The sequence below is a fragment of the Nymphalis io genome, chromosome 18 (assembly GCF_905147045.1).
Source record: "Nymphalis io chromosome 18, ilAglIoxx1.1, whole genome shotgun sequence".
In the NCBI taxonomy this organism is placed as follows: Eukaryota; Metazoa; Arthropoda; class Insecta; order Lepidoptera; family Nymphalidae; genus Nymphalis; species Nymphalis io.
In genome coordinates, this window is record NC_065905.1 from 5,522,719 (window position 1) to 5,535,520 (window position 12,802).

The following is a 12,802-nucleotide window of genomic DNA, read 5'->3' on the forward strand; positions in this document are numbered from 1 at the left end:
CGGCACATTCACGAGTGAACCAACGGTTACGCGTACTCCTACTGACGAGATCTAAACTAGGAATGTAGTATTCCATTCCCAGCATGATCTCGCCAGCAACAGCAGCGGCACTAGCTGACGGGTCATTCCCACTGAAGCAACGTTCCTTCCAAGGGACCGACGCATAGTAATCGCGCATACCGTCCCAATCCGCCGACTTATAGTGCCAAACGCGACGTTTGCATACCGCTAGTGGCGGCAGCTTGGCCTGTGGCACTCTGGTAGAAATAAGGCTGTGATCCGAAGAGCCAAGAGGAGCCTGAACCACAACCTGATATTCCACCGGGTGAGAAGTCAGCAGAAGGTCCAGTAGAGAAGGTGCTTGCCCATCAATGTCTGGGATCCTGGTGGGCTGATCAACCAGTTGGGTCAAGTCATGTGTGAGAGCAAAAGCATGAGCAGTCCTTCCAGCATGGTCAGTTTTGAGGGATTTCAACCAGGATTCGTGGTGAGCATTAAAATCTCCCAAAAACACCAATTCCGCGTTAGGAAATTGCTCTTGCGCAGCATCTGCCACCCGACTAAGATGGTCAAATAATCGGCTTGTCTCCAAGTCACCATTGTGGGATCTGTAGAGGCACACGTAGACTCGGCTCTGACGAACCAGGTCTACACGTACCACCAACAAGGAGAAGGAGGGGTCCTCCAAGCAGCGCAGTCGGTGACAGCAAACATCCGTCCTGACGAACAAGCATACTCCGGCTTTCGCTTTGAAGGATTCTTCAAGCGTGTAGCCGGAATAATTAAGGTAGCTGGTATCGGCAGGACGGAGTATTTGTGTCTCCGTGAGAAACAACATTGCTGGCCGTGCTGTCTCGAGATGGTGGTGGACAGCGTTGAGGTTAGCGTGGAGTCCTCGGATGTTAGAGAACTCGACCTCAAACAGCGTGGGTATGGTGGGGGTGTGCACCGCTGAACGACCGTTATTTCTTATTTGTGCTACCATTGGAAAAATTAGGAAAAGAGACGTGAGGCGAGCGACGTATTGCCACGATAGGGATGGGCAAAGTATGGAGGCGTGTTTTCCCAAATGTTTGCCAAAAAGGAAAATATACTGATCCGCCGGACGGAAGGGCCCCCGAACCCCCCCGGAAGTGGCCGCCGGGACCCCACCTTCCGGTCACCAACCGGCACGACGGTCCACCCCGAGATTATGCGTGGCCTGGTGGGGCAGCCTCGAGAGCTGGTTAGGCACGCTCGGGCCCCTGTACTATGCCACGGGCGGCCAGCGGAACAGCCGTTTCTTCGGGTCTCCCTGTCCGGCAGGTCAATACAGTTTCCCCCGGCATTGGTTCAACAGCCGTCTCCACTGGACCAACACCCATCGCGGCAATACTCGCTCGGGCACTGGCTGTACGCTGGCTGACCTCGAAACGCGGCTGCAAGCCACTTCACGAGTTTTTCACCATGCGTACGGTGGTAACAAGCCAGGCGGATGTTAGCATCCTACCACCAGAAAACTTTTTAAGTATTATATTTGTTTGTTGTATTTGAAAGTTTTAACTTTTTAAGTATTATATTTGTTTTGAATTTTATAGATCATTGCCTTTATTTTTAAGCTTACCTATTACTTAGTTGTAGGGTAATATAGCAAGTTTGTAATAATTTGTTTAGTTTTTTCCTTATTGATAGTTTAATTAGATAAGAAGGTTTGTAATTTTTTTCTTTTACTTGCTCCTGCTGAAATCAAGCTAAAGATATCGTTGTCTAGCAAATGGAAATACTTCACTTAATATAATAATGTCCTCCAGACCGATTTCGGCCAAGATGGCCAATCTCAAGAGAGATTAGCCAACTACGCACGAGATATTATAGTGCACAAGAATGTGCGCAAACACAGGTGCACTCTCTATTCCCTAACTCTTATGCCAATGGGACGGCAATCCGACACGACCGGAAGGAGTTCAGGCGCAAGAATAAAGGCTTTACGTGCTTCCGGCAGTGAAGACATTTCCAACTTCCAGACTCCGGGCTGCTACTGAGAATTTTCTGACAGAAAAAACCCAATAACTTTTTCATTGGCCCGACCTGGGAATTCAACCCATGTCCTCCGGATCCTTACATCAAGCACTAGACTAACGAGGCAGTCACTTAATATAGTATATATAAGGAGGCATTACAATAATTCAGTATATCCATTTTTCTTCAATTATTAGAATAATAATATATATAGGCCTCTGCATCTTTGACAGATGATTTAAGCAGCATCGCGAAGGCACTTGCGTTCATGACTGAAGAGACCAATGCGAGAGAGGATCCTTCGGCCGCACTCCCGACAAGTGTATGCGCCCCCAGATGGGCGGGGGTTTGAAGTCCGCTCATGACGCTTAGTGCGTTTTTCTTTTAATAATTCAAACCAGGCATCGTCATGCTTTGATTGACTTTCGTAAATAAGGCGTCGCCACTTGGCACGGTCCTCAGCCAGTTCCTCCCATCGGTTGCTAGGGATGTTAAACGCAACCATATCACGCTTAGCGCAATCTTTGTAACGGAACATAGGCCGCCCAACAGACCTTTTCGCATCCGCAACCTCTCCCAGTAGTATTTTATACGTATTCAATGCACGTGTCCTAGCCACCGTAACTGTTTTTTTAGAATGGCCGTGATGCTAGGCAGCTGTGCCCCGCCTAGAACAGACTTGTTTGTCACGCGATCCTGCCATGTGATGCCCAGAATGTTCCGAAGACAGCGCAAGTGAAATGTGTTCAGTCGGCGTTCTTGTTTTGCGTACGTTGTCTATGTTTCTGCTGCATACAAGAGTGTGCTTAGGACACATGATTGGTAAACAAGCATTTTCGTTTTAACCGTAAGGTGTCTGTTATCCCAAGCCCTTGTACAGAGCCTCCCGAACGTAGAGGCTGCTTTTCCGATGCGGGAGTCGATCTGCATCAAGCGAGAGATTGCTCGACAATAGTGGACTTTGTGATGACAAAATTTTACATAATTACAATTGAATTGAATAATATACGTTAATTAATATTCCATTATATTATAACTAATCTTCGCTCTCGGTTTTCCCGCGTATGAGAGATGTTAAGTGTCATATGTCCTTTCCTTTTTTAGTAGTTAAGACGTCAAAGCGTAACAAACAAAGAAATCAATACTTGAATTTTTGGCGTTTATCATATTAGTAAGGATTAAATAAATGATAATATCGACTTCAAACTAATTACATTCGACGCGTAATGAACTTAAGTTAACTTTACACGAAATTTGATTTAGGTATTTTAATTTACAAAGACTTATGTTGTCTACGTAAGAAACTTAAATAGGAAAATCTATTCTATTTCTAGGTAGAATATTTCGCTACCGGAACTTATATTTTATCTGACACAGTATATATTACTAAAACAATATTAATTTGATTTGTTCGGACACGTGAATTAAAACAAATCGATGTTAATGAGAAATGACTGTATTATATACGAGCTGTCAAAAAATGTTTTTGGTGGGTGTTATGACTAACATTTTTTTTATTTAATTAATAAAGTTACGTCTGATTTATTTATGAATATAAAGTTGTACTTTTATAAAATGGTTACCACATGACAAAATTAAAAATTATAACAATATATAAAAAGAAGATTAACAGCCGTGTTGAAAAGAAGAATATCATTAATTAGTATATATTTTTACGGTAATTTTGTTTTAATTTTTTACATTTTATTCACTCATAATTCAAGTTTTATAAAGTTAATTATCTTGATATGTAAGTTGATGTAAGATATCCTGCTGAAAAAAAGTGTATCGAACTAAAAAAAATTCTTCCATCATAAAAAAAAACATATAAATGTGCGACATTGTAACCGGTCAAAGAGCTTCCAAGTCTTTCAATGTATAACAAATATGAATTTTTATGTAAATAAATAAATATTGAGATTAATAATATAGTACTATATTTTAATATGATTTAAAAAATTAAAAGTTAATTTATATAATTAATTCTCAATGAAACATATATGAAAATCTTGTCTATACAAATTATTAATGTTTATGTATATCCTTCGCGTATAATTCATCCGATTGATTTAAAACTGTGTACAAAGAACCATCTATCATCGTTCAATAAAGGTCAAATAAAAAATTCAATCTAAAATAATTATTCGAAATTTATTATTATTAAAAAAAGTAAAAATAACTTTTTCAATATATTTGTAGTTATGTAGTATCATGCGTTTATATATATAATCATGGTGCTATAATAAAAATGTGACACCTGACCAGTCAAAAAATCTCGCTTTTATGGCAAACTGTCAAAACTACTTCATAACTTGTTATGTATGTTATATATATACATAAATATATATGTTATATGTAGCTATATTTTATTATTACATAATAAAGCTGCAAAGTAGTTAAAAATAAGTGTCCTTTATGAAGTTGTTTTAAAATAAATTTAAACTTTTGTTGTAATTTATTTTAGTACAAATAAATTTTACAAAAGGTTATTAAATCTCTATATTTTTATATTCAACAAAATAAGTTTTATTTTAATGACGTAAAATATAATCTTATGAGAAAAACAATGGTTTAAATGGATAAGCTTTAAATGAGTAATAATTAGGGATAACATTATTTGTTTCTTTATGTAAGTTTCCTTTATTTGTATTGAAAAATTAATATTAATTAGCGAAACTGCATGTAATTCTTCACTAACAATAATTATAAAGATGAAATAAACTTTTATTATATTATATAAACTTATTTTTATACTAAGTGTACAGACTTTCTAAGAGTTTGACTCGTTTGGAATTCGGTTTCACAATCATAATATTTGAGTTTTTTCTTATTCGTTATCTACATACATAGATAGGTAGATAAGTGTTACCTTAACTATAACTATTTATAATATTACAAATATGTACTAATTACTGTTAACGTCTAAAAATACTCAGGTAAGCTAAAACATATTAAAACTAACTAAATTTATTTATTTAAAAAATATATCTAGTTTTCTGTTTTCTAACTATATTGGAATTCCCCAATCTTCTTTTATCATATCAGCTGCATGTTCTGCTATCATCATAGTTGGTGCATTTGTGTGACCCGCTGGGACGTGAGGCATAATACTAGCATCGACTACTCTTAACCCCCTGATTCCGTGTACTCTTAAACGGGAATCTACCACAGCTTCTGGGTCGTGACTCGGTCCCATTTTTGCAGTGCAGCAGTGATGGTATATTGTGTTTGTTATTGTTTTCATTGCACATATCCAATAAGGGTCTGAATCGAATCTGTGATGTGCACATCGCGGTATTGGAATATCGTGCAATTTGCTTCCAAATTTTTGAAAAGCCTTAGTTTTAGACAGCTGTATGGTTTTTCTTATTCCATACAGTATGATCTCTTCATCGTGACCTCCGTCTGTGAAATAATTAGCATATATTATAGGTTTCTCGAATGGATTTTTATTTCTCAGAGCTATTCGGCCTCTCGATTCAGGAAGTAGCAACATAGGAAACACCATCCAAGTATGTCTGTCGTGTATGGGCTTATAAACTGCGTCATATATATCTTCGTCTATAGAAAATGCATATTTATATGCTGACTGAGAAACTAAAGAACCACCAACAAAAATTAGCTCCAAGTCAGGGTAGCCGTCATCATTTTTTTTGTCCTGGGTATCAATAAATGCTAGAGCTTCTGTTCCTGTTGGTGCTGTTAGAGGACCTGTATGTTGCGAGAAGTAATTAATAACATTGTTGAGAGTAGCTATCTTTTCAAACCTAATTGAATCAGTACTATTAATAAGGAAAGTAAGGCCACCTAATGCCCAATGATCTTGGAGGTTGTATCCCACCGGGAGATCGATAAATGTTGTAATGTTTTTCTCTGTTAAGTGGTATCTAGGTCCAATTCCACTTAACATCAAAAGTTGTGGTGAATTAATAGCACCTGCTGATAAAATAACTTCTCTTTTTGCTTTTATACGATGCTTTTTTCCACCTTTTTCAAATTCTACACCATAGGCTTGCTTTTTCCAAGGGTTTATAAGTATTTTTGTAACCATTGCGTTCTTGACGATGTGAAAGTTTTCACGGTATTTGATCGGGTGAAGAAATGCCCGGCTTGCGCTCATTCTTGTACCATTTTTCATCGTGAATTGTATGTAAGAATATCCAATCTGTTTTTCTCCATTGTAGTCGACAATCTTGCCCCCGGTTTCTACTCCTGCCTGCAAAAATGCGTCAGATAGTGGTGTTCGCCAATTCGAGTTCTGTATATTAATCGGACCTTTTGTTGAATGATATTTAGTGTCCTTAGCCAATTCTTCAATTTGCATGTTTTCTGACTTCTTAAAATATTTCAGCACGCTATTATAATCCCAACCTGTAAATGTATATTTACTATATAAACAAATTAACAGCTTAGAAATGTTCCATTGCTGGGTTCAGTCTACCTCTCCTTTTAAAGAGAAGTTTTATTCCATCACGCTACTATGATATGGGTTGGTGGATATGCGTGATGACTTGTATGTGGCAGATAACAATCTGCCACATACAATAGTAAAATAGTTTCCTAGTGATGTTTTTCCTTACCGCCCATCAAACGATGAATTATAAACATAAATTAAGCACCACTCGGAATCATCAGTTCCAATTCTCTTCTTCTAACCACTGGGCCATCACGGCTCTATTACCTTCTATTAAATAAGGTTTTTCTATTTTTTTAGGAATTGCAATTAGAAATTACATGATAACAATGAAGTATATAATAGTAATGAATATTATCACCTACTTACCTGTATTCCCATTTGCAGCCCATTTGTCATAATCTCTCCGATTGCCGCGTGTATGCATCATAGAATGTAGCACGGAAGATCCTCCAACGACTTTACCTCTCGGCCAAGAACATCGTCCAGAACGCATGCCCATACAAGCGGCCTTCTGTAAATGGAAATGCCAATGTTTTATGATCGTTTCTTTTCCTTGAAGTACCTATTGTGCTGGGATTACAATTATTAGAACATCCTTATTTACAATTTGGAATACCGAAGAATTAATTATAAATGAATTTCGTTTGTAATCCAACCCACATAAATGCATTCTTGCACGCTTCGGAATTCAAAACAAAATCGTTTTTTTGTGATTCCTCACATTTTCTTTGGTCAATTTGTTTTTTTTTTTTTTAAATACCAACGATGAAATTGTTGGAATCGTCGACTTTTTAAAAGCCTTGAATGCGATCGATGCCTTCAAGTGGCATGTAATTCTCTGTTCGAGAGAATATTTTATGGTGTATCGAGAATAACTGTAGATATATTGCAATCTTTGCAAATTTCTGCGTTGAGTCTTGCTAACCTTATCGTCCTTGTTAATTTCTTCCGCATCATGCAATTCTTATCTCAATATGAAATTTGCTAATCCAATTATAAGTATCTTATTATAATATTTAATTACTATAATTATAAAATACTTATATTTAGGGGAGATGATATTATTTTAAGTATATATAGTACCTAATAGACAAACTAAGTAATGTGTCAAGTGTCGAGTTGGGGTTGAAATATTATAATCGGAAGTGTCACTTATTTGGTACTTCCGTAAGCTATAACAATTCAATACGAATACTTTTTATTTATATCAATGAAATTAAAAATAAAATGCAGACCAGTTTTCTTATTACTAAGACTCTTTCAGTTCAACGCAGAGGCAAGAAAATGAGAAAGGTAGTTTAAATACTCTACATTTTCTAAACATCCTTATATTTGGAAGGTTTAATCAAAGGAACAACTAATAACAAACGCTCCTTAGTAAGAGACGGGAAACTATTCAATGTTTTAGTTCGACCATAAACGTATGAAAGATCAGACAGCAATAACTGTGCCCCATAATATAAGAGAGAAATAATAGAAAATTAATATTGTAATAATAATATTAATAGAAATGTTATTGTAGAGCAATATGTTAGTTGCGTTTTGTTATTGTATTAGGTAGGCAGAGTGGGCCACCTGATCATATGTGGTTACTAGTCCTATCCTAGACTATCCTAGGTCCTAGTTTATTGAATAATTAGTGAAAATTTGCGGGGCATATTCAAAATGAAAGAAAGTCATATTTATGCCTTTGAAATATTTTCAGTTTCAGTTTTAAGGAAAAATCTGAATCGTAAGTAAAGTACAGGTATCGTTTTATATTCGAAAAATCAAATTTTATGCAATCCAATAATAATAAAAACAACATTTTAAATAATAAAAACGATACGGAATTATTATTAATGTTTTGATATTTGCGAAGCCAGGAAAAGGAAGTTTTTTTTTAATAACATGAGTAGCAAACTTCTTGGTATTTGGATAATGCCATGGATTTAAATGTCGTTATTTTAATTTACATAATTGGCAATTCGGAATCCATTACTCATTGTATTGACCTACCGGATGAACGATCCTTAAATGGATTATTGTTTATGTTTTTTAAATTTATATTGAAATGAACAAATGATTGATGGTTATTCAACCATAAACACGAAGAAAAGAAATGCCACGATAAAAAGAGATTTTGGTTAAAAGGATTTGGAATTATCGGATTTCGCGAAAATTCAATTTTTCAAATACTTTAGTCTCGAATCGTCCCGCAGTCCGAAGTCTCGTGCCGTCTCTGGACTTCGAAGTATTTACAAAACAACAACAACATAGAATTAAATCTCAACATTTTAAATATTAAGTGAAAGCTAATAGTCATTTAAATTTGATTTCATGAAATATTCTAATTGTAAAGCAGGCTTAGTAATCATTATAAATATTGTATTTTAGTAAAAAGTTTTGTAAATATCAGTGATAGATTCTTTTACCTGTAAATAACATCATCGTGATACGATTTTGAAAAAAACAATGAACAAGCCACAGCCACAGAGTCTGCACTTGAAAGTCCCGGGTCACGAGAATGGTAAACCTTGCAAAGGTACCAGGACTTTGAGACAAGAGACGTCCCACAGGACCTTAACCTTAGTGTCCGCTCCCAACTCAGCGTACGCATGTTTTTACTGTCAATATTTTTCGCTTTTCGGATAAAAAAGTGACTCATACCACATATTAACCCTGAAGGTATCATTAATCGAAGCTCTATTCAAAGGATCATCCTTATGTCTAGATATGTACATTCAGTTTTGTAAACAATTAATCCGGCCTATTTATCGATAATAACATCCTCAACGAAAATATATTACTACTACATAATATACCAGAAACCAGTTCCATCACAATTTTTTTTTTAATTTAAATTTATCATAAATATTTCTAACAAACACATAAATGTTAGTAGCTTTTCTTATAAACGTTGCTTAGCGGGTGTTTAGTGAAATGCAGATTTCTCACTTTTTGTGATTATTGATTTGACATTCAAAAAAAGAAAACAGAGCATTAATTCACTAATCAATCGCTAAACACGTTTAGTCAAGCAAATTATACACGTACAAAAACGCGATAAATCTTAAACCCACCATACAAATCTTACCATATAAACATATAATGACTTTTTTTTTTTGAAACATCCAAATGTGCAATACAACGAATATTATTATTTAAAAGTTAATAAGTCAATTTATGGTATTCACACAAGGTTTCGAGCTTCGAAATAGTCGAATTACAAACAGCTCTCGTAGTTTGCTGGAAATAAATAATAGATTTGACGTATTGCATTTTTTGTTTATTTTGTGGTTGATTTCGATAATAATTAAAAATAGAAGAAGAATTGTTTTAGTAAGACTAAAACAGTTTAATAAATTGAAGTAATATGCATTTTTATTTCATGAGGCGAGTTTTTCTCTGAGACTGAATGGTTTATGATCGCAATACAGGATCAATTTATAGAGATCAGCAATTACCAAAAATACATAACGAAGGTAGCCAACTTAAGCACATACTTGTTTATTTACAGATGAATATGTTAGTAAATATATAGACTGTTATTTTATTCATTTGGCACACATGAGAGGTATAAAACAACGAGTAGATACATGAAGTTATTTAAATTTATTAACACATTTAAAACAATTATTAACATTTCAAATTTATCAATACGTAAGTGTCAAGGTTGAGCACTATTATTTTAGCATATTAATCAACAAATATGTATTGGCAATCTACCTGACATTTAAATCTGTAATTACAAACTATAACTGAAATGCACGTTAAATTAGATAATGTATTTTTTTTTATAGAATAGGTAGGCGGACGAGCATATGGGCCACCTGATGGTAAGTGGTCACCAACGCCCATAGACATTGGCATTGTAAGAAATGTTAACCATCCCTTACATTGCCACTGCGCCACCAACCTTGTGAACTAAGATGTTATGTCCCTTGTGCCTGTAATTACACTGGATCACTCATCCTTCAAGCAGGAACACAGCGATACAAAGTACTGCTGATTTGCGGTAGAATATCTGATGAGTGGGTAGTACCTACCCAGACGAGCTTGTACAAAGCCCTGAAATAAACCGACTGAAATAAAAAAACAATTACCATAATTAAAAAATAGTTCCAGTGCTGAGCTAATGTCTACTTTCCTCATAGGGAGAAGGCTTGGAGCTTATCCCACTCGGCTTAACCAATGCTTGTTGGTGGATACACATCAATCAATCAATCAACAGCCAATCATTGTCCACTGCTGAACATCCTCTCCCAAGGTGCGCCAAAACTCCCTGTCCTCCGCCTTCCGCATCCAGTTGGTGCCCGCCACCTTTTTAAGGTCATCGGTCCACCTGGCTGGAGGGCGACATACGCTGTGCTTGCCGATTCGCGGTCTCCACTCTAGGACTCGTCTGCTCCAACGGCCATCGGTCCTACGACATATGTGACCAGCCCACTGCCACTTCAGCCTGCTAATTTTGCAAGCTATGTCGGTGGCTCCGGTTCTTTTCCGGATAATCTCATTTCTAATCTTATCCTTCAAAGATACTCCGAGCATAGCTCGCTCCATAGCACGCTGAGCGACTTGGAATTTGTGGACTAGACCCGCAGTTAGTGTCCACGTTTCGGCACCGTATGTCATGGCAGGTAAGACGTATTGGTTGAAGACTTTCGTCTTCAAACATTGCGGTATAGACGACTTGAGGACTTGACGAAGGTTGCCAAATGCTGCCCATCCCAAGCGAATTCTTCGATCGGCTTCCTTCTCGAAATTGTTCCTACCGACTTGCATTATCTGTCCTGGGTAGGTATATTCACTAACAACTTCGAGAGGTTTCCCCTCGACGTATATCGATACACATGTGGCAAATAAATTATACACACAAATTGAGCATGAAAAATCTTTGAGGCTTGCTTGGGAAACACTGGCAACAAACAACAAGCCTCAAAGGTTTGTTGTTTGGTGCCAGTGTTTCCCAACGTGGGGCTTACGCATCACAGGGAGGCAACTTGATAGTTAAGGGAGGCAATTTAAAAATGTACTCGACACGACTTTAACCCCTTCGCTTTGGGTTATTTAAATGCAATGCATCTAGCATTGCATTTAAATATAATCATAAAAATTTTAGAAATGTTAAGGTGGCCTTAGAAAAGGTTGGGAAACACTGCCTTAGACAATGACTGCAAGAAATATAAACCACTCCTTACACCGCAAATGCATCACCGACCATTAATCTAAATTAATAATAATAATAATATCCTGGTATTTTTCACACACGGCCATCTGATCCCAAATTAAGCTCGTACAAAGCTTGTGCTATAAACCAGACCACTGATATACTACATATACTACTTTTCTTTTGTAAATACATACTTAAATAGACAATTACACACAGACTCAGGACAAACAGACAAATTCATGCACACAAATGTCTGTCCTGGGTGGGAATCGAACCCATAACCTTCGGCGTGAAAGGCAAGTATCTACCAACCACGCCGACCGGCTCGTCATAAATTAATAATTGTTATATTGTACTTGTCCTTGTAATTACACTCACTCACCCTTCAAAACGCAAAACAAAGCAATTCAGATAATTGTTGTTTGACGGTTGTTGCGGCTACGCTTCACCGTAAATGCGGGGTGCGGGGACTCTACTTATCTTTTACACTTGTCTCGAGGCTTTTTTTTTATATATATAGAATAGGAAGGTTGACGAGCATATGGGCCACCTGATGGTAAGTGGTCACCAAACGCCCTTAGACATTGGCATTGTAAGAAATGTCAACCATCGCTTATTGCCAATGCGCCACCAACCTTGGGAACTAAGATTTTATGTCCCTTGTGCCTGTAATTACACTGGCTCACTCACCCTTCAAACCGTTAACACAACAATATCAAGTATTGCTGTTTTGCGGTAGAATATCTGATGAGTGGGTGGTACCTACCCAGACGAGCTTGCACAAAGCCCTACCACCAGTAAAGGCTTATGCGCGATACACGTTAATCACTTATTTTGTAATTAGTAATACAATAGTTAAAATTCCATAAGTCTCGTTACTTTTACCACCTCTAAAACAGCTAAAACGCCTCCTATTCTATATAAAAAATATATTGAAATCGAAAATAACAAATTTAATAACAGAAAATTATTCTTCGGTGATTTATAAGACGGTTCAATAAAATTATTTGATTTACATTCATATAAAGGACATCAAATATATTATGTAGATGAATACAGCTTCTATTGTTAACAAACGTGTCCATATTGAACCGGTATTGCTCGATTTATTAAAATATGTTCGTATGTATATTTTAATTCTTATTTAAAAACGGAAATTAAAGGGGGGATCCCTTTAATTTCCTTTTTTATTTAAATTATTTTTTAATTACTTAGATAAACTATTTTAATACACG

The 12,802-nt window shown here is 36.5% G+C and overlaps 2 protein-coding genes across 3 annotated transcripts in view; one reads left to right on the top strand and one right to left on the bottom strand.

Annotated features, from left to right (window-relative positions):
* Positions 1-12,802, top strand: part of LOC126775286 (flotillin-2) — a 246,230-nt gene that overhangs the window by 50,813 nt on the left and 182,615 nt on the right. The gene's annotated exons all lie outside the window — the stretch shown is intronic.
* Positions 5,006-6,908, bottom strand: LOC126775283 (glucose dehydrogenase [FAD, quinone]-like). The gene is made up of 2 exons (XM_050497101.1): positions 6,782-6,908; positions 5,006-6,369 (listed from the first exon to the last, which is right to left on the bottom strand). Exons 1-2 carry the CDS (start codon positions 6,906-6,908, stop codon positions 5,006-5,008), a joined length of 1,491 nt encoding a protein of 496 aa, XP_050353058.1.